We start from the raw sequence: 27,989 nt of genomic DNA, 5'->3' as shown, positions 1-27,989 counted from the left end.
TTCCTCCTTTGTAGTCATTCGTGAGGCACAGAGAAGCCCATGCAGAGTTTGGTCTAGGCAGTGCCTGGTAGAGCATGATGTTTCATCTGTCTGCAATCAGGATGACAGCAAAAGGACATCTTTCTACTCCAGTGCTGTGGCTGCTTCTCCTCTCTGTTCAGGCCTCCCTGGGTAAGTACATACTTTTTTCACATAAGGCAGTGAGATAGGAAAATACTGTAAATTCAATATGAATAAGTTGTTATTCCATCAATCTGCCAGGAAAAGTGACAGGAAGGTGTTTAAATACATTTCTGTCTTTGATTCAGTCTCCTTGGCAATCCTGAGAGAACGAAGAGTAAGCCATGTGTGATGGTTTTGTGTTTTACTCAGACATCAGTGACTGGCCATTCTCACAGGAATTCGAGCCCAGGTTTAGTAAACAGCCAAACTGTAATGGAAACCAGCTAGGTATCCTTACTACTGCCTTGCCTCCCCTGTTGAGCTCTGTGTATACAGAATTAATAACTCCAGGCTTTTATCCAACATCAGTAAGATGATGTTGTGGTGCTCTGTGTGCCCAGTGGGGTTTGGCTGGATAACGTACCGTCCCCTCCGTTGTTCCTGTATATCTGAAGCTTACCGCTATTTGTCTCTGCTCTTCTAGAGCTCTGTGTACATGTTTGAAGCTGATAATAAAAGACTGATTTGGAATCCTCATCTTTTTCCCTGTACACGTGGAGGTGGCACTTTGGTATTGTGGTGGTGGTTGCATCTCCATATAACAAGAACAAGACTTCGCTGTGGTTGATATTTTGATGTAGCATGGCCCTAGTCTTAAAGGTTCTTACTGGTTGTGTGGATGTAGTCATGGTTCAAGTGGATGGGAGGAGGAGGTATAGGCCTTTCTGTGCAAAGGAGTGGGAAGAACAATATTAAACGTTTGTATTTAGACCTCTTTGTAGCAATGTTTGAGTGTCAGCTGAGCAGTACTGTAGAAATGAGAGTAAGTTTTCTGCCAACTTCTTTTTAACAGTGATGGTATAAATAGTAATGGTAAAATAGAGACTGACTGGCAGATGCAGACAGGAGTAGCTTTATCTTGAGACCATCAGCAGCACCTAGGAGCCACATCTCTGCCCTGGCAGTGCATCCCCACGCCGCTGCAGCCCCTGCCGCTCACGCGGCCCCTTGCTTGGGTTATGCTGCCTCTGCGCCCAGCCCTGCATGCTGCCGCGTGTTGAAAACAGCAGGTGTTGGATTATTTAAAAATGTAGTTGCAGAAAGGTTGATCGGTCAAGTGAGGAGCTGTGTTTTACTCCTGGATATGGCTTATGGAAATAGTTATCTTGTTCCTTTAATAATTTACTATGAACTTCTCTTAGAAATTATTTCTCTTTTAAATACACATACTTTTAGCTGTGAAAACTTTTTCAGACCATGTTCTGCAAATACACTGTGGGTTGCTCTCCAGAACATCTTTCAGAATAGTTTTAAAGATTATTTACAGAAAGATTATACTCCTGAGACAACAAGTTGCAAGTACAAGGGATTTTGTAGTGATCAGAGGCTCGTGCTACGTGTGTAAGAGACTTTCTTACTCAGGAAACTTGAGGAGCGAGGCTAGTCTACAGAAAAAATAGGTTTTGTAAGTTACTAGCTGTCAGTCACTTGAATAATGTACCTTAAAGTTTTTGTATTTCAGAATCTAAATAATAAAGAATAAATTGTAAGAAAGTCCAGCACTGTCAGCAAACAGGTAAAACCTTTTCCCTATGTATAAGAGGAAGTCATGTGTCAGAGCTACATTGTCTGTGTCTGATGCAGCAGGCAAGAATCAGCCTACAATCGGACAGAGATGGAGGCAGAATCACTTCTTAGTTGACTAGCAGTTTACTCTGGGAAGAGAAATGAAGCAATAGTTAGTGACTGAAGGAAGTGGCTGCGTTAGCATCAGTTCATGGGCTGGTATACTGACAGGGAACAGAGAGAGAAATTAGGTCTGGTTTCAAATGCAAATAAAAATGACATATTCATGTTTCAGTCTCAAATGACAGCAAGCAGTGTGATACCTAGGAACAGAATCACAGCATGTTTGGGGTGGGAAGGGACCCCTGGAGATCAACCAGCCCAACCCCATGCTAAAGCAGAGTCACCTCGAACGGGCTGCACAGAGCTGCGTCCAGGTGGGTGTGGATGTCTCCAGAGAATGAGACTCTACAGCCTCTCTGGGCAGCCTCTGCCAGTGCCCCATCACCCTCACAGTAAAGTTCTTCCTTGTGTTCAGATGGAACTTCTCATGTTGCCGTTTGTGGCCGTTTCCCCTTGCCCTGTTGCAGGGCACCACTGAACAGAGCCCAGCCCCATCCTGCTGACACTCACCCTTAAAGTACTTGCATGCATTAATAAGATTCTCCCTCAACCTCTCCAGGCTGAACAGCTTCAGCTCTCTCAGCCTTTCCTCGTAAACAAGATGCTGCCATCCCCTCATCATCTTCGTAGCCTCTGCTGGCCCCTCTGATGTGCCTCCCCAGGGCAGAGCAGAGGGGCAGGATCCCCTCCCTCAACCTGCTTGTCACACTCCTCATGCCCCCCAGGGTCCTACTGGCCCCTTGGCCACACAGACACACTGCTGGCCTATGGGCAACTTGCTGCCCCCCAGCACTCCCAGGTCTTTCCCCACAGAGCTGCCTTCCCACAGGTCAGCCCCAGCTCATACTGGTGTGTGGGGCTGTCCCTCCCCAGGGGCAGGACCCTACACTTCCCTTTGAACTCCATGAGGTCCCTCGGTGCCCAGCTCTCCAGCCTGGCCAGGGCTGGCTGAATGGCAGCGCCGCCTCTGGGGTACCAGCTGCTCCTCCCAGTCCTGTATCATCAACAAACTGGCTGGGGGTGCGCTCTGCCCCTTTGGCCGGGTCAGTGATGGACAAGCTGAACAGGACTGGCCCCAGCACTGACCCTGGGGAACCCTGTGAGCTACAGCCTCCAGCTCAGCTCTGTGCTGTTGTCTGTGATGTTTTATACCTTCCACCTTGGAGGTTTGCTCTATACCATTTCCATAAGTTAGCAGGTTCTGAAGAAACAGCCAGACAGAAGACAGGGGCAGCAGGAGCCAGCACTCTGCAGGTGACAGTGGCCCTATGATGGCCCTTTGGCTCTTTCTGGGCACAGGTCCTGCCTACCTGGTGCTCCCCTTTGGCCTGAGGCGCTGCTCGGGCATGCAGCAGCCCTCAGCATGTGCTGTTATGGGAGCTGAGCGAGTGGTCACGAATGGAGTGAGGATCAGAAGGGTAAAAGTGAGGAAAAACTTCTGGGTTGAGATAAACACAATTTAATAGGTAAAGCAAAATCTGTGTGTGGAAGCAAAGCAAAACAAGGAATTCATTCACCACTTCCCATCACAGGCAGGAGCCACCACTTCCCATCAGCCACTTCCAGGATGGCAGGACTCCATCATGTGTAATGCTTACTTGAGAAGACAAATGTAACTCCAAATATTCCCCCTTCCTCCTTCTTCCACCAGTTTTATAAGCTGAGCATGATGTCATATAGTATGGACTATCTGTTTGGTCAGTTGGGGTCAGCTGTTCTAGCTGTGTTCCCTCCCAGCTTCTTGTGCCCCCCAGCCCACTCAGGGGTGGGATGGTGTGAGCAGCAGAAAAGCCCTTGGCTCTGTGTAAGCACTGCTCAGCAGTAACTACAACATCCCTGCATTAATCAACACTCTTTTCATCACAAATCCAAAACACAGCCCTATACGAGCTGCTATGAAGAAACTTAACTCTGTCAGCCAAAACCAGTACAGCACCAAAGATATGTGCTTCTGTGACCTGTGGTCCAGCCGCACTCACCGGCACTTAGCCCTCCGTATACACACATGCACACCGACTAGTCACCTCACCCAGGAAAACAGCTAGAAACATTTTACTGAGGAGACATAATGGACAGTGCTGCTTAGGTGCAGGGTGTAGCCAGACAATCATACCGATCAGCAGCCCACCTACCCACCCCTGGCTGCTTCTCACAGAATCACAGAGTGGCTGAGGCTGGAAGGGGCCCCTGGAGCTATCTGCTCCAGCCTCCCACCCAGAGCCAGCTGGCAGGACCACATCCAGATGGCTTCTGAGTATGTCCAAGGGACCCAACCCCACAGCTTCCCTGGGTAATCTGTTCCAGTGCTCAGTCATCCTCGTAGAAAAAAAAAAGCGTTTCCTGAAGTTCAGAAGTAAGCTCCTGTGTTTCAATTTGTGCCTGTTTCCTCTGGTCCTTTTGTCCACCTAACCTATTTTCCCACACTTCCTCCTACCCAAACATCCTTGATCCCTCCCTTTCCCCACCTTTGATTCCTCTCCTAAATGTTCCATCATAAGCCTTGTGCAAGTCCAAGATGCTCTTCCCATGCATCCCATGGTGTTCCATCCCCTTGAGCCTCTACAGTGACCGGGGAAGCCATTGCGTTGATCACAGCTGCAGAGCAGAGCTGGTGGCTCTGTTGGCAGGGTCCCAGAGAGGGTCAGGGCAGGGCCACCCCTTCACCCATTGTGCCTCTGTTCTCCTTTGCACGTGGAGACAAGCTTTCTAGCACATATCCTAACAAATGCATGCCATTGTATTGTTGTTTAATTACAATGGTGACTGTTTTCAAGGAATTTGGCAGAAGGTTTGGGCGGGTTTTTTTTGTTTCAACAATTTTTTTCCACAAACGTCTACAGAAAATCATTGTCTATGTCAATTCAGAACCTTAACTCACCATGTTCTGTGATTCTGTGTATACTTTTCACCAAAGCAGCTATGAACCTTCCTGTAAGTAAAGAAACTTTTTAATGAAAATATGTTCCAAAACTCTTGCCTTAGAATTCCTGACTCGGAAAAAAAACTAGATTAAGACAGTTCCTGAACAAGTCAACTTTTTTTCTTTAGGTGTCATTACACCTTAGACTACACACTTCAGTTTTTCCAGTGTTGACTGTGTCTGTGTAAGGTGCAGACTCAGACCTGTTCCCCTGCATTTCTTGGGTCCCAGTAGGTTTTTGTGTAGCTTGGCTTCCTAAGGACTGCGTCTGGGTCCCACCGTTATTCCTGCATTTGACTGTAACAAAATTCTCTGTGTTCTCTACCTTTTAAATCCCTGTGCTAAGCTACTATATGGTATTTGAAGCATCTGTAGTAGCAGACCAATATTGTAGAGCAAGAAACCAATGTGTGCATCTTCCCTCTTCTGTCAGGCTCTTTGTCAAGTGCTCTGTGGTTACTGCAATGTTATTTTGTGAGTCCACAGGAAAAAGAACTGGGAAAAGTGTATCCATACCAAAGGAAAGAGGCATGCCTGGGAGCAGAGCAGGAAAAGAGGGTTCTTTGGGCATCAGCCCCACTCCAAGAGATGATGGGGCATGAGGAACAACACGAAGACCTACCTGTCCTTCTGCTGCTTATGCTGCTGCATCTCCTGAGATAGCTTGCCCCCCCCCCCCCCCCCCGGCCCTTAAGTAATCCTCTTCTCTTGTTGGGGACCCTGTGTCTCGAGCAAGAAAGGAGGGAACGAATAGAGAGTATTGGAACACTGAGGTGCAAGTAATAGTTTGTCTGAGAGGAAGAAGCTGAGGCAGATGAGGGAAATTGCTTCTTCACACCGTACTGAACATAGGAATGAAGGAATATGGGGATGTGCCCAGCAAGCATTTTCAGCTGAGTATCATCATGGCAGAACAGCAAAGAAAAAGGAGGCGTTCCTGTTGAAGCCGCTGTGAATCACACAGCAGGGACATCACTCAGCATTTCCGAGCCCTGTCAGGTCAGAAAAAGAGAAAACTCACCAGTCATTAGAAATAATTTACGTTTTAGCAGTATGGTTAGCTCAAACTTGTAAATACAGACACAACTCCCTGCAAAAAAAGTTTAAGTTGGACTATTTAGAAAGGTGAACTGAATAAGTCTAATTTAATAGTAAATTAAGAGTAGTAATAATCTCATTAACCATATGCAATAGGTAATCATGATTAGGCACTGTCCTTTCCATAACCTGGCTCTGTCTCTGTGTACAAAGGTGCTGTTGAATTGAGGCTGTCAAATGGAACTGGCCCCTGCTCTGGGAGAGTGGAAGTAAAATATGAGGAGCAGTGGGGAACTGTGTGTGATGGTGACTGGACCATAGATGATGCTGAGGTTGTTTGTAAGCAGTTACGATGTGGATCTGCTGTTCAGGCCCTTGAACAATCTCCTTTTGGAGAAGGATCTGGACCGACGTGGCTGTATCGGGTTGATTGCCGTGGTGATGAACCCAATCTCTGGAACTGTTCACATACAGGATGGGGTGCTTTTACCTGCCCTCATTACTATGATACTGGAGTGATCTGCTCAGGTAAGAAGTCATCCAACCTTGTATAATGGAAAATGTTACAGGGCTGAGATTAAACTTTGTCCTAGCTGGATAAAACCAGGTACTGCGTAGAGGTAATGCTTTCTCCATGGCCTCCGCTCCGCCAAAGCACGTTGCATCAGCATTATGTCTTCTACTGACTGTCAAGTGTATGGCTCCTTTGCTGGGGCACAGCAATGACATAGAAAGGAAGCAGACATAGTAAATGACATAGAACAGGACAAGAAACACTTGGTTTCTATCACAGCTATCCCAGGCAGCAGGTAAGCAGTACTAAACTTGTCTTTGACCAAGAATAGGAGTTAAAAAAGCAGATGTAGGTGGAGAAGCAAGAAAACGCTATGTTGTGCCATACAGCTACTCTTCTCCAGCTCTTTGTGTAAGCTAAGACAAGACAATCTACAAAGGCAAAAAACTCCAATGTCTGTGTGGCTGCCTTCCTCTGCAAAATGTGCTTGGTTTTGCTCTTTGGATAAAGGACCATCGCAGGAGGTGTTTCCTTCCCAGCTTCAGGACTTCACATTTGTCCTTTTTGATTTTCATAAGGTTCCTGTCAAGCCCATTAATCCAGCCTGTCTAGGTCCCTCCGAACGGCAGTTCTGCCCTTGGGGTTATCTCTCCAACCCCCTAAACGGATAAGAGTGCACTCCCACCTCCTCCAGGCTCTTGGAAAAGGTTCTGAACAGAGCAGTTCCCAGGAAGGGCCCAACAAGTGGCATTCCCGTGCTGCCAGCCCCGGGGAGAGTGCCACCCACTGATGGCTCCTCTCTGAGCCTGATCCTCTGGTTAGCTTTCCAGCCGAGTAGTTGTCCAACCACCCAGACTGTAACATCCTAGTCTGGATACAAGGCTATTGTTCAAGAGAGTGTCAAAGGCCTTGCTAAATGTGAAGTAAATGGCATGCACTGGTCTCCCCCCATCCACAAATCCAGTCACTTAAATTTATCAGAGAAAGTAATGTCACACAGGCATGATCTACCCTGGGTAAATCTGTGCTGCCTCTTCCCACTCACCTTCCTGTGCCCAGAAATGTGTTCCAGGAGGATTCACTCCATGCTTTTCCCAGGTACCAAGGGAGGCTGACCAGCCTGTAGATCACCAGGCTGTCTTTTTAGCTTTTTCCGAGGATGGGTGCAACTTCCTGTCTTCTTTCTGGGACACTTTGGTTTCCTATTCATTTGAACAATGGAGTCTCAAGGACACACACTAGGAAATGGCTATTTATTTATCTGTTTATCTGGGGATTGCTGCTCCCCAAGCATTTGGCAAATGTTCAAAACTTCCCTTCTTCTGTAGTTTCCCAAGGATTTAGTATTTTCACATACTAAGAAATCAGCATTCCTGCACACAATTTTCTCTTGTTAGTGGCATACAGGAATTGCCACAATGGTTATTTAAAAGCGTCAGTGGTCCTCACAGAGGTGAGGTGTCTTGCTCACAGCGGTGATTTGTCTTGCCCACAAAGTTATGGGAGTTTCTAAATCAGGTCAGTACAACCAGCCCTTGATGATGGATTTCTCGGAATTTTTTTCCCAGGTTTCTCTGAGCTGCGTCTGACTGGAGGGGACACTGCCTGCTCAGGACAGCTGAAAGTAAAGCAAGAAGAAACCTGGGCTACGGTCTGCTTTTCACATGTGGATTTCAAAGCTGCCTCTGCTGTATGTAACGAGTTAGCGTGTGGCCACGCTGTGGGTATCTCGAGAGGAACTCACTTTGGAGACAGAAGTGAAGTGACCTGGCAAGAAGAGTTTCACTGTGTGGGGAATGAGACTCACCTGGCACACTGTCCAAGGGCGCCGCACCGCAGCGAGGCCTGCTCGCATGGTGCCACTGTGGCGTGTTCAGGTGAGACTTCGGACTGAGAGGCATCATTCATAGGTGACATTCCTATGTCGTCTTCCTGTTGACCCACAGTTCAGACCCGCCTCAGGGCTCCGGGGTGCTTCCCCTGTCGTGCCTCAAGCCACCCAGGGAAGGCCAGGGCACAGTCGAGAGCAGCCCAGCCTTTTCTCGGTTGCTCTGCCGAGAGCCCGCGCCTCACACAGGCCTTACTGTCACTTCACTTCTGCACCAGGGGTGCTGATCTCAAAAAGGCTGTGACTTATTTTATGCTACCAGAGGTGTGCACTCTATAGTGCTGAGAATTCCTTCCAGGTCTTTCTCATGCACATAAAAGGGGAGATGGCCAGAGCAGACAAGCAGGAACATGGAGAAACGGAATTATTTTCTGTGCTGCCAGTGTGTGTGTTAATCCCTGGCATTTCAGTTAATCATGAAACTGGGAGAGGTGCCATATCTCCAAAAGGTTAAAGGAGGCACAAGTTACAAATCTATTAAAAAAAAAAAGTTGTCAGAGGCCTGGATGTCTTTAGATGTGACTGTCAGATAACATTATTTAAGAACTCCATATGGTCTATGGCTGCTCTAAATACAGCTAACTTACTGCCAGCCACTACCAAAATGGTGAGTAGACCTAGCAAACACAACTTTTTTCCAAGGGCACAAATCAAAGTGAGTAAACTGAGCATGGGGCAGAGCTGCTACAACATGCTGCCACCAGACATGCCTGGGAAGGACCAGTTCAGCCGCCCCCCAGCTGAGCAGCGGCAGTCTGTCCAAGGCTGCTGTGGGCACTTCCCTACAGCCATGGTGACCTGCAGCCCCAAACACCGAGCTGTGCCCACCAAGCTGTGCTGAGCTGTGCCAGCCAAGTTGTGCCAGATGAGCTGTGCCCGCTGAGTGGCCCCGTTAGCTGAGGTATCAGTAGCTGGCAAGTCTTGATTCCTGCCTCCGCTTGCAAGAGTCACAGCTTGGAGCAGAAATACAGGTCTTGTTGGGGAGTACGCTGCAGGGACCAGGGAAGTGCAAGTGACAGCGTGGGAAGGCAGCGGGGCTGCACAGGGCCAGCAGCAGGGTACCACAGTCCTACCCATGCTGCACTTAAATTACCGTGAATTTGCCTGTGGGCATGGCCCATTGTGTTCAGAGTTTTGTGCTGTGGCATGGATGAAAGCTGAGAATTGCACACAGCAGCTGCTGCTTACTAGGTAGTGTGAGATGACCAGCTACTAGGAGAGAGAGAGTGTTACTGGGAGCTCCTGCTGTGAGTTTCTCACATGCTCCAAATGCAAGGTGTGATGTTGGAACTGCCTCTGCGAGAAAAAAATGTTGCAAGGTAGCAGCAGTATTGTGGGAGGAGGAGACAGCAGAGCAGAGGAGGAGAGGCTGAACTTAAAGAGTCAAGACACTTTTAGTCATGTAGTGCAGGCTACAGCATGGACAATAAAGACTTATTTTCAGAGCTGGCTCATGAACATCCTGGTCTAACATGCTTCCCAGTAACTTCAGACATAGCAACTGCTAGTTCCTTGCAGCTGCATCCCTCTTACAAATTTCAGTGCAACAGCATGCACACACACAAAAGTAACTGCTAAGTTCCTGTATTCTTCCTGCAGGCTATGGTGGGTACAGGCTGGCAAATGGCAGTACCACATGTTCAGGGAGAGTAGAGCTACTTCATGGAGGCATGTGGGGAACCCTGTGTGACTACCTGTGGGATTTCCCAGCTGCCAATGCCCTCTGCCAGCAGCTGGACTGTGGAGTTGCTGTGCTGATACCAAGTGGACGGTCCTTTGGGCAAGGAAATGCATCTGTCTGGAACGGCACATTCAGCTGCAAGAAGAATGGCTCCCACCCGAGAGACTGCCCTGTGAGTGTGCTGGGTCACGATGAGTGCCCTGCCGGGAGAGAGGCTCGTGTGGTATGTTCAGGTGAGCAGTGGAAAGGTCTAAGAGCAGAAAAGAAAAATCTCTTTGAGGAAAAATACTGACCCAGACTCCAGAGGGTGTTTGTGGAGCCAGGCTCTGTCTTTTGTCCACTGCTACAGGCATTTCCAGGAGTTGAGCTGCACTTTCACTCATGCCACAAGGCTGCTCTCTGTGAAATGCTCCTGGTGTCAGGGGACAGCAAGAACAGGGCTGCTCCGCCAGGTAGGATGAGTTGGGGGCAGAGGGTGAGAACAACACAGGCAGCATCCTTATGCACCGAGGCACAGTCCACACCACCCGCACAGGGGAAGGTGCTGATGGCAAGGTCTATGGTCAGTTCCAGACAAGGCAAAGTAATGAATCAGATGTAGGGCCCAGCTGGAGAGGGTTGGCAGGATTAGCGAGAGATGGGACTGGAGACAGTTAAACCAGTCACATCGTTGAGGCAAGGACTGAAGGTCTGGTCCAGTTTCAGAGCCTTGGACCAGCAACCTGGGGGTGCACAGCTGGACACCCCAGCTGAGGCTGGTCAGAACAATCAAGGTCTAATGGCTCAGCCAGAGCCCTGAAACCTGGTGCCCTGAGTTTAAAAATTGCAAAGGGGACCAGATCCTGATTTCTAGTCGTTCTTCTCAGTAAAATAGGATGGGCTGAATTCTAGGTATGAGTATGGAAGTTGCAGTGGTCCAGTGGAGTAATTTTTGCTACTGAATGCTAAGGAGAACTCATTCCCTTTTCCCAGTCCCTTTCAGGTCATGCCCATGAGCAGTTACCGGTGCGACACCTCAGTGCTCACCTTCTTTTGTGTGCAGGGTGCCCGGGGGGCAGGTTGGTGAATGGCACCACGTGCTCTGGCAGGGTGGAGATCCGCCATGGAGACACATGGGGAGGGCTCTGCCGCTCCCACTGGAATTTGCAAGCTGCCAACGTCCTCTGCTATCAGCTGAACTGTGGCTATGCGAAGTCAATCCAGACAGGAGACCGTTTTGTGGAGGAGAGTGGGCCTATATGGAGAGATGCTTTTCACTGCGAAGGGACAGAGTCCTGCCTGTGGGACTGTGCTCAAGTGACTTTGGGCAATCCAGCCTGCTCAGCCAGAGAAGCAGCCACTGTTGTTTGCTCAGGTAAGTCAGGAGCAGCCATTTAGGCAGTGCAACTTCAGACCAGAGCACGGCTGGTGATCTCGTCCTGCCAAGCAAGTCTGGTATGTCAGCCTATCTTTAATGGCCTTTCCTTTCCCCCCTGCCTCCAACCTTTACTTCAGCACAGAAACTTCATGTAGTAGAAGGCTTCACATTATTTAGATGTGCCTGACTCCTGACAGGATCTAGTCTTTGAGCTAGGGAAGCCTTTCTCGCTTCCCATTACAGACCCTTGTGTGCATGCAAGCAAATAAATCCTTAACAGATGCAGTCTCCTTAACCAGTGGTGAGAATTATTCTTTTACCAACATAGAGATTTGTCTTTCCCATCTTTCCTGCGTGTTATTTCTACTGCAGTAAGAGTGGCAGATGTTATTCAATACATTTTCCAATTCTCTTGAGCCCAGGTCTTGATGAATCGCTCAGACTCTCAGGTGGTAACAGCCGTTGTGATGGGCGTGTTGAGATCTCACTCCATGGCACGTGGAGCAGAGTCCTGGATGATGACTGGGGCATTAAAGACGCCCATGTGGTCTGCAGGCAGCTCCAGTGTGGAATTGCCAAGAAAGCCTATTACCTCCCAAGGTCTGAGCGAGGCGTGGGTCATGTTGGCTTGAGAAATGTCCAGTGTGCTGGAACCGAGACTCAGCTGATGCTGTGTAAGACCTCCCTTTTCCAGGCAGAGCCAGCGGGAGTTGCTGAAGATGTTGGTGTGATTTGCTCAGGTGAGTTACTGTGCAAAAGGTACACGGTGCTTCCCAGGGCTGCCTCTAGCCCACCATGATGTGGCCTCACCCGGTGTTAAACAGGCATGGGGCTGAGCTTGCAAAATCCACCTGCTTCTGTACTCTAGGGGACAATGATAGTTAAGGAAGCAAATGTAATTTACATAGTGTTTCCTTCATTTGGATTTGTTAGAGGATTTATCCCACACAATCAAAAAAAAAAAAAAAATAGAATACAGAAGCCATAAGAACACTAATTTGGCCACGACTGCCACACATTCTGGCTGTCGCTTAGGAATTAAATAGGTGACATTTTGTGACATTTCTGTATGTATAGATAGCTGCAGTCTTTCCAAGGTAAATTAGAACTGTTTCTACTCTTATCTTGTAATCCATCTGTAACAGAAACTGTCTCTGTCTCTGCCAAACTAAATGAGTTTAGATAGAAAACAGCTTCTCCGGCTTTCTAAGATAAGGTGATCTTTGCATATACTCGCTATGACTAGACACTCCTTTTCTGCAACATCTCACAGGAACTGTTCAAACATTTACTTGATGCAGGAGTAGGCCTTCCCTTTTGTGTGGTTTTAGCATCACAGGCATTCTACCCAAGAAACCATAACACAAGAATATAACACTGGAATATAACAAGAACGTGATGCCTTAACAGTGCTTTAAACGTGCATCCATTGCACTGGCCTGTGCATCACTGTTACGTTGCGTGCTGACAGCTGGGTTTTCTCCCTGCAGGTAGCAGACGGATCAGGTTGGTGAATGGAACAAAGCGGTGTGCTGGGAGAGTAGAGCTTTATCATGATGGCATCTGGGGCACCATCTGTGACGATAACTGGGATCTAGCAGATGCTAATGTTGTTTGCAAACAGCTGGGATGTGGACATGCCATCAAGGCATTTGTATCTGCTCATTATGGTGAAGGCTCAGGACAGATCTGGCTGGATGATGTGAACTGCACTGGGGCTGAATCCGATCTCTGGGCATGTCCCTCTAGGGCATGGGGTGAGCACAACTGCCAACACAAAGAGGATGCTGGAGTCCTGTGCTCAGGTATGTTTGGAAAAGCCTTTTCTGAGTCTGTGGGTTGAAAGGGAAGGGTTACATGAAGGAGAAGCAGAGAATAGAGGAGAGTTGCTTGGACAGCCTCTTGCTTTCTAGGCTACAAGCATAGCTGGTCAGCCCATCCCCTTGGTCCCACCAAGATGCAAAGGGTCTACAGAAGTCCTTATTTTGCATTAACACACACATGCATATGTGTGTGTGGTGGAGTGGGATAACTGGGTGGTAAATTTGAGGGTTTTGGTAAAGATTTCCACAGCAAAGGGCTGTGTGTGTTCCTCGTGTGGGAAAGGCCATCAACTGCCATGTCCCCATTACAGTCAGTTATGACTGGCTCTGACACCAACAGAAATAAACCTTTGGGCCCCACAGCAATCACCGATCAGAGGAGCATATGGTGGCTCTGCCTATGCATATTTAAGACAGAGTGGCAGCTGCAAGAAAGCAGAAATGAAGGAGAAGTGGAAAAAGACACTGCTGGGGACATGGATGAAGACATGGTTTCTGTGCCAGAGGAGGTATGCTGTCCCTGTGGTAAGCCACACTGGAACAGATAAACTCCTGAGGGCACTGCAGCCTGTGGAGCACCCACAGTGGAGAAAATACAATCCCTGAAGGGATTGCAGGCTGTGGAGCATGCATGCATGCTGGAGTAGAGGAAAATGAATAAGAAGCCAGGAGCAGAAAAAAACACAACCTCCTGCACTGCCACCCTCACTGAAGGAATTGGGAGGGAAAATAAAGGAAGTTAGGACCAATGGAGTGGATCAAAGGAGTTTCCCTAATGTTTAATTGTTAATGTTTTCTTTTTTCCTTGTTACCCAAAGTAATAGTTAAGATTATATTAAGTGCAAAAAAAAAAAAAAAAAAAAAAGTTCTTTTTCCCAAGTGGAAACTGTTTTGCCCATGATAGCAGACAGTAAATGTAGGAGACACTCCAGCAACACTAGTACCTGGCATGCCCTGGGACTGGAATAATTGCTGCTTGTGGGAGCACCTACAGCTCATATTGGCTGACCTGGAAGTGGACCCTGACACCTTGGAAGGGGAAACTGGGGGCTTATGATGAATTAAAAAACCGAGTCCTTTCAGCAGCCCTAGTTACAGTAATTACAGAGTCCTACGGAAAAGGGTATGCTGCTCTGCAGACTATGACCATTCGATGGGTCTTTGAGCATAAATGGAGAAACTTGCAGTCACTGCTCCAGGGAGAGGCCTCTGCAGTGGCTGTGGCATTGCTGGGACACCAGAGCAGAAGAGATAGAGCTGAAAGCTTCAGACAGCAGGGCTTTGGGGAGTTCAGGTCATAAGCCACTTGTAAAGATCATACTGCACAACGTAGGAGGGCTTTGGGACCAGTTTATGGAGAGGTATGTTGAACAGTGCCTAATTGTGCTGATTCTACAAACAAAATACCCCTCTGAAAGGACTGGGAAGGAGCGAATAATCAACTGCAGTTTCCTGGACTGCTGGAGTGTGGTCACAGGCAAAGGGAGAGAGATCCTGAAATGCTTGTGATCATTAATGTTAGAGCTTGGGTTCTCCACTGGCTAGGCACAGCTACTTGTGCCCCTCTGGTACCACCTGGGGGGATGCCCTGCTGATCAAGTCAAGGAGTGACTTATGTATACCATTCTGGAGTGAGGATGCCAGAAGAAGAGTGCAAGCTTAGCAGCGCAGACTAGGATAATACTGAGGAACCAGCAGCATGGCCAGCCTCAGGAAAATGAGAATGGGAGTGCTGTGTGTGCCCCTCCTACACACTGAGACTTAAGGATGGATCTGAAAGAAAAGGGAGACAATATGAGAGACTGGAAGGAAAAGCCCTCTAGGTCCATAGACCTAGAATTTTGAGCACAGGAGAGAGGTGAGAGCTTATTTAAACCACTCCCTTTTGCTACCCCCACTTTTGGACCACTTTGTGCTCTGCAGCTGATCTGAACTTACTGCACTGAGGGGTGGTGTCCCCTGGCCTGGCAGTGGATGAAGTTAACCAAAGTTATTAGGCTGGCCAGACAAGGTGGCCAGGCACCCTTGCCTCAACAACACTGTGCACTGGGTCAATACTGAACTATAGCAGCACTCGGGGCATCTTACTATCCCCTCTGTGTAGCAGTGACAAATAAACTGTCCTTGGAGTAACTGGAGGAGAAACATGCCCAGCTCTGGAGGAAGGGAATCTGAGCTTGAACAGGCGGGTTTGGCACACCCTATTTGCTGCCACTGGCTCTACTACCCCTGTCACCCTTGACACTGACTTTCTTGACCACCAGAGATGGATGGATGGGACAGAAAGGCTTCAGGGTTTTTGGAATAGGCACTGTGGCTTGCACAGGTGAGAACAAGCTATGGGACTCCCCAGGACTCTCTAATCATCCAAACATTGCTGAATTTGCTTAAATAGATCCCGGTGTCAGTCCTTTGCCAATCCAAGCGATTTGCTGAAAGCACTATCAACCTGACCATGGGGCTGCCAATAAAATCCCCTAAATAATTGTTTCCGTGGGAAAGCAAGCGGTGGTCTTAAACACACACCATACAACAGTGCTGTTTGACCTGTGTGGAGTCTGCTGGAGGATGATGGTTTACAATAGACTTCAGAACTCTGAATGAAGTCACACACCCTTTAGCTGCAGCTGCTACAGTTCCAGACCCATTGCAGCTCTTGTATGAGCTAGAAGCTAAAGAATGTACCAGGTATGCCATAACTCATATTGCAAATACTTTTTTTTCCTCTTTTCTCTCAATCCCACTGGTCGAAGATGCAAGACCTCAGTTTGCCTTCACCTGGAGTGGTGTGCAGCACATCTGGAACCAGCTGTCCCAAGCGTGGAAACACAGCCCTTGCTATTTGCTATAGCATCATCCACCAGATTTTAAAGCAATAGCATTCCAAAGAACTTTCCTCTAACTTGATGATGTATTGATTGGAGGAACAACTCCAGAAGTACTAAGTACAGGGCTCTAGGTAACCATACCTTTCTCAGTGCTGCGTTTGCCATCAAGCACTCCCAAGTAAAAAGGGCCCCTCAAGATATACGTGTTTTAGGCACACAAAATGGATGCAGATACATGCCAGCTGACCAGATTGCTTGGATAAGCACCATGGACCTCCACACAACAAACAAGAACCTGAGCTTTCTTGGGCACTGCTGAATTTTGATGTATGCATATCTCTGGTGATAGCCAATGGACTAAACCCACGTAACAAATGACCTGAAATTAAGCCTCATTTTGGGTGGGAAGAGGAACACCAGCAATCTTTGGAGCTAATCAGCAGAAGGTAGTCCATGCCCTGGCCTTAGGACCAATATAGGTAGGTAGCAATGTAAAAACTTTGTTATATACACACACAGGAAAGAAAAACATGATATGGAGTCTGTGGTACTATGAGCATCTCAAGAGATGAGAGACACTGTTGGCACTCTGGTGTCAGAGCCACAAAAGAGCAGAAAATGTCGACTGCCCTATAAAGCAAGAAGCCCTCGCTGCATATGCAGAGGGTGTCTGGGTGCCACTGAAGTGGGCGCAGAGCAGCCACTGCGGTTACGCCCTAGACCAGCCATCCTGAATTTTAGGTTCAAGGATTCAACACCACCAAGGGAAGAGCAACCACAACTACATGGCAAAACTGGCTACTGGCCCTTTTCCCATCTGCACTCACTGGTTCAAGCTCCAGAGCAGGATTAGTTGAACTAAGTCAATGGCCAGCAATCAATAGCATGAGGAAGACCAAACACCTCTGGCTGTCAAAGCCCTAGCATATGGTGAATTAAGTACCAAAAATAAACAACAGAGTTTCTTTACTGATGGATCCTGTAAAAGCACGGCAGGATACAGGAGGTGGAAATCCTTGGAACCCCTCTATAGGAGAAGCTGCCATCTGGAAGGAGACTTGAAGAAATTAGAAAGGCCTTGAAAAGGGCCTTGGGACATACTCAGGAGCACCAACAGACCCATGTATACAGGCTCCTGGATAGTGAAAAAATGTGGTAAGGAAATGGCTTGAATGAAAGTGTGATAACGGGCAGCAGTGAGGAAAACTGTTTTGAGCTGAAGTATGGAAAGCAGTACAACAGCTGCTTGAAGGAAGACCCACTTAGTATGTCATGCTAATAATGCACATATCCCAAGTTCAAAGGCAACTCAAGAAACATAGCAACCAAGCTGACCAGCTGGCTCAACTGTCAGTAGAGATCTGGGACAGGAGCATAAAGGAAAATTATTTGGAGACAGATGAGCCTAGGAAACTGCTGACCATGCTGTGAGGGACTGAGGACAGAGAAGGCTGCTTAAGCTTGTGTTGGAAAGACACAATGCAAGCAATGTGGCAGTGTGATGTCTGTGGAGTAACACACCACGCATCATGAATGATGAAACAGTATGCACGGTGAGAGAAGTGAATGTTGGGAGATGGCTGGCGATGGATTATACCGACCAACACCTTCCTCCCCAGCAACACCGGCAGATGCTATGGTCTCAGTGGCAGAGCACCACCACGGTGGTTAGAAGCTTTCCCCACTCAGACAGCAGGCACAGGTAGCACCTTAGAAGGGATATATAAACAGTACCTGTTGGCACTGCCGCTTAGGCGGGAATCAGACAACATAAGTCATTATAAAAATTCAACCATTTGAGAATGAGTGGAGTGGGTACATCACCAGGCAGCTGGAAAGTAGAGCTGAGCAATGGTTTATTTAAACCCATGCAGCCCAGGAGAAAACCTAGGCCTATTTGAGTGACGAAGTACCAGCCAGCCCTGAGGATGCTTGGATTGGGAAGCCTGCAACAGCTGCAATCCCTAAGACAGTGGTTGCTATTGTGTGAAGAGCAGGGTTTGCCTATTGGCTGGTCTTTGGAAAAAGAACAATCAAATGTGTGCCTTTACAAAAATGGCATAGGAAAGAGTAATCTTACTTTACCTCATAAGCTATATTCTTGCTCATGCATTTTGCAGGGACAAGTTCTGAATCTTGTAACAAATATATGTTGAGATTGGTATATGATGTTAACTTTTGGGTTTAAGTGTTTGTCCCTTCCAGAGTGGTTTTTTTCTGACTCAGCATGATGAACAGGATTGTTAGCAGATTCTGGATTTCACTGATCACAGCCAAGTTCCTGGCTAATTACATTTTTGTGTCTTCACTTCTAGAGTTCCTGGCTCTGAGGCTGGTGAATGGCAATGACTGTGCTGGGCGGCTAGAAGTTTTCTACAATGGGACATGGGGGAGCATTTGCTCAAATTACATGTCTCAAGTCACTGCAAGAACTGTATGCAAACACTTGAATTGTGGAGACGATGGGGAAATCGCAAGTGACTTCCAGTACGGCAGAGGTTCTGGGCCCACGTGGCTGGACCACGTTGAGTGTACAGAGCAACATAGCTCTCTCTGGCAATGTCAGTCAGACCCCTGGGATCCTCAGTCATGTGATAACCGCGCAGAAGAGACCCATATTTCTTGCCGTGGTAATTAGAAATGCATCTGTACGGGACTGCCCAGACATACACATAAACCTACGCAAGCATATATGGACATTGTACTAATTACCTCACGTTCATTTGTTATCTGGTATATATTATTTCTAGTTTCATGCAAATGGCACAAACATTTTCTTTTGTCTATGTCCTTGATATAAATGAGTAAATTATAGTTACATGAATGGCACCGAGTGCAGTTACACAGTGAAAATCCCAAGGAAGTTCCTGATAGGATGGTGCCATTGCATATTTTTAAAGCAAAAAATCTATGCTACAGTCAGTCTGTGAGATCTGAGTTAAGGTCAGACTTCTCAAGACGTCTAGAGGCATGTATGTGTTTCTACATGTATGGAGGTGCATCAGTGCATATGTACATGTACACTCATGCATGCACATAGCCATGGACAAGTGTATGAATTAGTTTAGTTCTAAAGGTCCATTTCTAGTGCCTGCTTTTATGACAGTATTTCATATCTGTGGGTTCCCACTGTAATATAAATGAATTCTAGATGACATTTAAATCTACTGAAAGGGATTGCAGCTGCCTCACACAAGAAGAATGAAAGAAAGCAAGCAGAGTCATCAGGAAGATTATTTAATTCACAGCAATAGACGAACAGTGATTCACCAAGTACGGGCCATGTATGTTATAGGAAAAAATTAACCTGATGATGAATTTTCAAGCATTTTATTCTCCCTTGCGCTTTTCAGAGAATAATTATTTACTTCGGTATTTAAATTTTGCAGGAAGAAAAGAGGCAACGACCCCAACCTCATTTGCTGAGTGCCCGAACGCTACAAGTTGCTCAGGTACCTCTACCTCTTTAGTTCTCCTTACCACTCCCTGCGGACCTTCCTGCTGTTTCAGCGATACAGAAGGTTTCTGTGTCTTGCAGACAGGGAGAAGTTACGAGTCATAGGAGGAGAGGATGGATGTTCAGGCCGAGTGGAGATTTGGCACCAAGGTTCTTGGGGAACGGTCTGTGACGATTCCTGGGATGTGGCAGATGCTAATGTCGTATGCAGGCAGCTGGGCTGTGGATCTGCTGTGTCTGCTCTGGGTGAAGCTGCCTTTGGGGAAGGGACTGGTCCCATCTGGCTGGAGAAGGTGCATTGTAAAGGAATGGAGCTGTCTCTCTGGGACTGTCCTGCCAAGCCCTTGGTGGGCAAAACCTGTGATCATAAAGAAGATGCTGCTGTGGATTGCTCTGGTTAGTGACTGGTCCTTTGGTTCATTACACAGATCTGGGAAGGAGGTGGATAGAGCCACACTGTGCCAGCTGTACAGCCCAGTGACTAGCCCCTTCATAATTCTGACTGCAGTAATATTATGAATGACATGAAGATGTTCTCCCTATTTTTCACATTTGCATCTTCCTTAACCTGGACTCACCTTCCTTTTGCAGGTATGACAGAAACAACAGCATCACCCACTAGAGCAGGTAACACATTACTTCTTCCCTCTTTCTTTCTTCCATCAAATGAGAATTTAAAGTCCCTGATCCATCAGCAGTATATTCCAGCTCATCAGCAAGCATCTCCAGCAGCCTTTTGTAAAGGAGAGCTCAGTGGCACCATCCCCAGCTGCTGAATTCCAGCTGCTTGAGCGGGATCCACCACTGGGCAGCAGGTGACCTGCCTCACCCTGCCAGCGTGGGCACAGCAGGAGGCCACAGAGGATCAGCCCTTTGGGTCACCTGATTCTCTATCTGTTGCTTCTCCATTTCCATTCAGATCCTCCCCGCCGCCCTCCAACAGACAGTACAAGAATTTCAGTGCCTGTCATCCTCTGCATTGTCCTGGGGGCCCTTCTCTGCCTGGTCCTTGCCATTCTTGCTGGACAGATCCGACATGCCAGGGCACAGCAGAGAGGTGGGTCCCTTGGGACTGGTATGAGATGCCTCCTCCACATGGCTGGCAAGCGTCTAGTTGGCTGGGGAGGCTGGGGCTGGGTGACTGAGATGAGTGGCATGTGCTGCTACACTGAGATTCTCACTTACCGTCTGGCTGGGAAAGAGCCCAGCAGTGCTTATCCTCAGCCAGCACCTCTCGGTGACCTGGGTACCGGCCGGGCCACGCAGACCCCTTTAGGTGACTTCTCCTTTTCATGACCCCAGCCTGAGTATGAGCAGAGGCTGTGTGACTGATCACTGCCTTTTACTTGCAGGCTCTCGACTGTCCTATGACCCCTTCCCTGAGACTGTCTATGAGGAGATCGACTACGACGTGGTGAAGGAAAAGCAGGGCATGGCTGGCCTGGCAGGTCTGTGTGTCTTCCTCTTGTCAAGGGAAAATTCCTCCTGGTGGCTCAGATCCCAAGCTGAAACTTTGCAGGTCCCAAATATCCAGGGAAACAGAATTCCTAGATCTGAGTTGAGAAGTTTCCTGCCCACTGGACCCTGCAAGTTCCTCTCACAGGGACAGTTCATTTCGTGCTGTCCTCACTGCAGCCATATAGGTCAAACCAATTAACAAGAAAACCTGCCACAAACAAACAAATAAAAAGATTCTTGCTGCCATTATTTAAAGCAGGAACAAATAAAGGAATAATTTGTATCTCCCTCCCAGCAGCTGTGTCTCTGTAGGCTTCCCCCTGCCGACTCTTTTCTTCCTTGGTGGCTTGCACCCCACCATGAGCCACAGGAGGCATTATGGGGCTCCTAGTGGATCCTTGGTTACTGCGCTGTAAGCTCTTTACCTTGCAGGAGTAATACTGGCTGCCCAGGAATCTGTTGACCTTGGATGGTATTACTGTAGCCTACCCTTGTCCTCATGATGCAGTCTTAGCAGCTAAGGCGAGTTTGATCTGATACCATTGTCTTTCTCATTTGCCTAGATTCTTATTCAGAGAGTACAAAACCAAAAGCACAGTTTTATAGTGGGGACAGTGATGAAGAAAATGGTCCCGGAGCAACTCAAGGTAATGGAAGATGGGGATCCTACAAAGAAAGAGACTCAAAATCAGGGCAGCTTTTAATTTCCAAAGCATTATTGGCCATTAAAAATTTTTTTCTTGCTGCACTTCATGTCCACTAGTGATGTTTTGATGTGAACCAAAAATTTCTGTTTAACTCTTGTGGTTGGAGAATGCAATGCAATCTCATATATAAGTGCTAGTCTTCTCTTCTATATGAGAAATTGCAAATAGATGTTTACTGGCAGTATTGCACTCTTCACAGGATCCAGTCATATGAATCTAACAATTTGACCACTGTTCTCCCAGAAATTGAGACTGTAGCAGCTTGTAAGCTATTCCTTCATTTCTGAGATAAATGAGGAGAATTAAGATACAGGAAAAACATGCTCCAAATAAGAATGTTGGCAGGTCATTGGAGCTGATTAAAGATTTTTAATCTGAGTGATCTGAAGAAAATGCAGTTTGCCAGATGTGGGGGATTTTTTTGTGTTTTGTTTGTTTTTGTTTTTTATAATTTGAAAAAGCTGAGTAAGAGAAAGTGTTTGGAGAAGAATTTCATTTTCCTAGAGCTGATCAAAATGCTCTCTTAGCTATTGCCCGGTCTCTGAGAGATCAACTGTCAAAGGCACAAGCAGTTTTGGACCTCAGTTGCTCATATCCCAGACTCTCTGCTGTACCATGTCTTTGATTTTATTTTCTATTGCTTTTTTTATATTAAGGGGGTTTATTATTTAAAATAAAACTAAAAGCTTTTCTTTTCCTTACACGATTTGAAATACTTATTAAGAGGATAATTATTCCAAAATAGATCTCTTTTTCTTATTCAGATTGAATATTGAGTAATAGGTAAAAAGTGAAATAAGAGTGCTTTTTATTTTTTGTATGTATTTTAATTTTATGTATGTATTATTTGTATGTCTATGTGTATATAACATATATACATACACACACACATATATACATATATTCCATAAAACAATGAAAACCAGTATTTTCTGAGGGGTGGATTCCAGTGCAGTTTGGACCACAGGGCTAGCTGCCCTGAGAAATGAGAGAGCGAGCTGGCTGCGCACAGAAGTGAGTGTGATGGGTAGAACGTTCCATGGATAAGGAATTGGCTGGATGGCTGCATCCAGAGAACTGCAGTCAGCAGCTCACTGTGCAAATGGGGTCCCTCAGTGGTCCGTCCTGGGACTGGCACTGTTCAACATCCTTATTAATGACACAGGGAGTGCGATGGAGCGCACCTGCAGCAGGTCTGCAGGTAACTCTAAGCTGAGCAGTGCAGTTGGTACGTGTGAGGGAAGGGATGCCGCCCAGGGGGACCTTGAGAGGTTTGATAAGTAGGCCAATGTGAACCTCATCTCATGAAGTCTACCAAGGCCAAGTGCGAGGTCCTGCATCTGGCTCAGGGCAATCCGCAGGGTCAGTACCAGCTGGCGAGGAACGCGCTGAGAACAGCCCTGTGGAGGACCTGGGCTGCTGGTGACAAATGACATGACCTGATAGTGTGCACCTGCAGCCCAGAAAGCCAGCTGAGCCCTGGGCTGCATCCTCAGCAGCGTGGCCAGCAGGGTGAGGGAGGGGGCTCTGCCCCTCTGCCCCTGGGTGAGACCCCCTGCAGCGCTGCCTCCAGCTCAGGGCACCCCGTGCAGGACAGACATGGACCTGTTGGAGCGGGTCCAGAGGAGGCCACAAACGTGATCAGAGGGCTGGAGTCCTCTGCTGTGGAGAGGGTCTGAGAGAGCTGAGGCTGTTCAGCCTGGAGAAAAGGAGCAGAACTGCAGGTATTTTTCTCTAGAGGTTTGCCCTAAGCTTGTAGCCACATGTCCATATGCAAACAGCCAAGGATGGCTACTTAGCTAGACCATTTCAGGGCAATTTAACAGAAGGTGGTTAAAGTAACGAAAATAGTAAGAAGCAGGTGCCACAGAGGGATAAACAAGGAGCAGTTTGTCATTGTGCAATTATGAAATGCAGTGGGGAATCTTAGTCTGAAATAAAACCCTGTCACAAACTGCCTCCCTCTTCAGATCGTCTTCTGCCTCCTGTCCCTACTCCGTGTTGATTTTCGCTTTCTACTTGTAACAGCAATGTATAACAATTATTGGAGTTATATCACTGTTGTCTGAAACACCTCAGAGTCCTCAGGGGGATTCTTGGGTTATTATTGTTCATTAGCATCATAATATCAGTATTACAGGCCCTTATTGCTGGATCATCAGCTACTGCTTTCTGTCGTGGAGGATCTTTCCCTGTTATAATTAATACCTGTACTGTTCCAGAGGCCTCCCCGCTGCCTGAAAATGCCCTGGAAGATGGTTATGATGATGCAACAGAAGCTTTTGGACCTAAAGATGATGCTTCTTCTGGGCAGAATGGACAGGAAATCACTGGGATCTCTGAAGAAAGTGACGGAAACCAGGATCCACAGACGGGTGAGGCCAGAAGGGCAGTGCTTTCATGTTTGTTTTCATAATCTATAGCTACTGTACTGAACGCAGGGGAAAACAAGGTGGAGGGTACCTCAGGGGATCACCCAGGCTCTATCTAAGCCCTGTCAGGGGGAACGCTACCTGCCTGCATGAGGATGCAGGTTGGATGTCATCACTCTGTTCTTATAGCCATTCAGTAGCACATTCCCACGTTCCCACAGCTTCTACAGGTAACATATACCCGTGCAGTACCTTCCTTACAGCTACAAAATGCCTGCGGCCTAACATAAGTCTTCAATGCTGCAAATTAGAATTGTTACTTCTTATTCCAATGACCGTGGGAATAGAGGAGTTGCATTCATCTTTGTAACACCCTTTTTAAGTACCTGAAGACTGTTAACATATCCCCCCTCAGTTCGGTTTTGCATTTTGTTTCTCTGACTACCACAACCTACATCAGTCAATTTTCTGCTTCTTGTCGACTAGACTTCTGCTTATTCTGTATGTCTCCACTCAGGCTGTGTCAGTAGGTTCATATCTTCCAATAAGTGTTTCAGAAACAATATTTTACAGTATTTCTGTACAGCATGGTACTAAGACCTTACTAGTATCAGGTAGAGCCAAAGGACTACTTCTTATGTCTTAGAGGTTATCCTTCTGTTTATGCATGTTGGTGTGATGTTTCCCTTTTTTGCAACAACATGACACTCCTGACTTTGAATCCTGATCTGGGTTCATCGTCCCTGGCCTGATGCAACTTCAAATCCCACTCTGTAAAATGCTACATACCATTAGACACTGATCTTTCTAATTATGCAGTTGATTGTTTCCCCCTTCATCTGTAGTCTTGTAAATGTTGTTACTAGATTTCATTCTATGTCCCTCAAAACCTTGTCAGTATGGCATCATCTGGAAAATGTAATAAGAACATGTCTCTCTTATCTTAGGACTTAATGAAAATACTTAGTTGTATTTAGGGCTGTCAAAGAATTTCACCTGGTACAGTGAGCTACACTAAGAATACCATTTTTCACTGAATATGTACCCAGTCTACAGAGGTTTGAGTTAGACTCTAATTTACTTATAAAAATATCCCATGAGTTGAGTGACAATTTACTTTACTCCCTTATAAAAGCACTTTTAAATAATCAAAAAGAAAAATCAGATTTATCTGCTGTGATTTATTTTTGTTAAATCCATGTTACCTGTTATTTACCTGCTTTTTTTCTTCTGTCTCCTTACAAGGAGTTTATTTGTTCACATACCTTTCTGAAGCTGAACTTTCTGTAACTCCTAATCTTCTTTCTTCTCCCACACACACCATCTTAAAAATCAGCATAAGTTGTTCATGTTTTTCCAGTCCCTCAGAGCCTGATCTCTTTGAGCTCTTAAAGACAATGGACAGTGCCTGGAGGGTGGATTTAGCTAGGTTTATATCCTAGCACTAAGTTTTGTCAGGCACTTAATTCAGAAAGAATCAACAAAAAATATTTAAGACAGACTTTTCTTTCTCTGTGTACTTAGTGTAACCATGGAACACTTTCTGATCAGCTCCACGTTTTGGGGTAGGGATAAACATATTTGACAGACTGAAGGTGTGAAAAAAATAATGAAAATATTTTAGGACTCAAAGTGATTAGAGAAACATTAGAGAGTTGGGGGGGTTTCACGGCCCATGATTATATTAATTCTAACATTATGTATAAAGTTTTATACACTTCTACCTTACTCAAATGAATTCTCAGTGTCCTTGTGAACCTCACTTGCTGTTGACTTCATACAAAGCTGCTCAGTTGTATCGATGAACTTTGCTGTTTGCAAAAACTGCATATAGTTAAGGTATATTCACCTCTCTGGTCTGTTGCTTGTCTTCTAAAAATTAGGAGGTGCTAGGGCCTGCTAAATCTGGTAGTGGGATGGAGCTCCAGCCAGGGGTGAGGCTGAGCACGTGTAGGCATGCACACGCAGGCACACAGGGCTGGCTTACAGAGCCAACACAGACAGCAAACGTAGCCCTCAAACACCAGCAGCACCAACGGCCTCATCCTGTTCCCCACTCTGGCTGACCAGGGTGAAAGGCTACTGGTGGAACATGCCTATGTACACACGTGGCAGGGATTCCTCCCCTTGCTGGCCTTAGGCACTTTGTCCAGCAGCTGTCCCAGGACCCGGCTCGTCCAGCTGCTGGCACCTGCATGTGCTAACCCTGGGCACCCATGGACCCACTCCAGTTTCTGGTAATCAGACCTACACACACATGCACCTCCCCGTGCACATGCACACTATACTTCCACCAGTAACTGAGACACTCGGCCTATCCCGTTACTGGTCCTGGAAGCCCCTGGCTTTCCAGTTACTCCACACACCCACGTGCACACTACTGGTCCCCCAGTACCTGGGCTTAGACATGCAGCCTCCCAGGCAACTGGCCCCTGGGTACCCTACCCCAGCTGCTGGCACCTGGGCAGGCCCTGAGTCCCACCCCAGCTGGTGGCACTTCAGAGTTCTGCCCACTCCAGTCTCTCCGGTTACTGGCATGACCCCTCTGAGCCATGCTCCAGCTCTGGTTGCTGGCACTCAGACCCCTGTGCACACACAGACACACCAAACAGAGACACCTGGGAGGGAAGCAGTTAGAGATGGAGTTCAAGAAGACAACAGGACAGATACTGCTGATCAGGCACAGGGCATGGCCAAACACACAGACTGGCCAGCAGCCTGTTTACAGGCTACCAGCCCCTTTTATCCACTTACTGTTCTATTTGCTCATGTTTGTTCCTCCCCAAGCTACATGGACCCCTCCTTCTCTGTGCTTCTGTTTCCTCCCCTAAGCAGTCCATAGTAAGCTGTCTATAGTCCCAAGATGTTCTCCCCTGTATGACCCAACAAGTCCCATGCCTTTGTGCCTCCCCGGTCACCAGGGTGGGTGACATCCTCTTCACAGGCTTCAAACCCAGTGGGCTGAGCACTCCGTCACAGCCCTGGGACATGATGTATCAGGGCACATTTGTGGGATGGACAAGGACAGACCTACTAAATTTGCAATGTGTCAGATAACACTTGAGGTAGTAAAATGGAATTATTTAGGGATTTTGAAGAATTGCCCTTATTAGTAGTGTTTAAAGTCTGATCAGTAGCTTGTTTTCTGGGAACAGCAAGCTTGATCCTTGGACATGTGTACATGTAGCAGGAGGTAAAATGAGACAAGCAGTCCTCAGGTCTTTCACAGCCATGCGTATCTCAGGTTCTAACTTCTGAAGGAGACAACTGACAGCCCATGCTGCTAGCTGCACAACCATGTACAGGTAATATGCACAGGACATCCATTTACCTCGGTGTTCTTCCCTTCATGTTTTCAGACAGGAGTCCGAACGCGTCAGGAAACAGGACTGCTGGGGCTGAGAGGCGTGTGTCCCCTGCTCATGAAGATACAGGCTATGATGACATTGAAGAGCTGAGATAGTGACAGAGGCTGCTGAGTTGTACCGACCACTTTTCGAAATACACCTTTGTCCATAAAATGCTAACTGGGTAGTAGCAGAGCCAGAACAACCTGCATGTAGGATTAGTTTACCTAAGTTTGGTTTATTTGCAGAGAAGTGATTGCATACTTAGAAGACATACAAGCGTGACTGTTAAGAAAACTTTTCTTATTTCCCTTACAATTTTTTGTTGCCAAAACTGCTTGGACACTTGGTGCTTCTTATTTCTAAATATTTTCTTTGTAACTTTTTTCATCTTACAATATTTTCTTATTAGAAATGGTTTAAAGATCTCTTCTCAAATTTATGCTTCTCCTTCCAGACACACAGGACGGCTTTCTGGAGACTGTTAGGAATGGAGACTGAACTGCAAGAAATCATCAAAGTTCTGTTTCATCTTTTGGGTATTGATGCTTGTCACATAGAATGTGAGGACTAGAAAAAATTTTCTAGAGAGCACTTTGTGAGAAGAGAAACTCGACAAGGTTGTTCTTGTCCTTGCTTTAGATGCAGGTCTGTCATCTGAATTATGTACAAGTGAATCACACATTCGATTGGAGGGAAAAGCTTCTCTTCTCTTTTCTCTCTCTATACCATGATGATTTATTGTCTC

General features: G+C 46.9%; 1 protein-coding gene across 1 annotated transcript; it reads left to right on the top strand.

Moving 5' to 3' along the window:
* Positions 1-70: 70 nt before the first annotated feature.
* Positions 71-27,989, top strand: LOC119148096 (scavenger receptor cysteine-rich type 1 protein M130-like). The gene is made up of 16 exons (XM_037387737.1): positions 71-171; positions 6,023-6,337; positions 7,892-8,200; positions 9,811-10,125; positions 10,935-11,246; positions 11,672-11,989; positions 12,740-13,054; positions 18,216-18,530; positions 19,290-19,352; positions 19,439-19,753; positions 19,949-19,984; positions 20,277-20,414; positions 20,710-20,809; positions 21,395-21,462; positions 23,745-23,897; positions 27,254-27,989. Exons 1-16 carry the CDS (start codon positions 75-77, stop codon positions 27,355-27,357), a joined length of 3,273 nt encoding a protein of 1,090 aa, XP_037243634.1. The 5' UTR covers positions 71-74; the 3' UTR covers positions 27,358-27,989.

The sequence above is a fragment of the Falco rusticolus genome, chromosome 5 (assembly GCF_015220075.1).
Source record: "Falco rusticolus isolate bFalRus1 chromosome 5, bFalRus1.pri, whole genome shotgun sequence".
NCBI classification, from domain to species: domain Eukaryota; kingdom Metazoa; phylum Chordata; class Aves; order Falconiformes; family Falconidae; genus Falco; species Falco rusticolus.
This window is presented reverse-complemented; position numbering and strand designations above follow the sequence as displayed.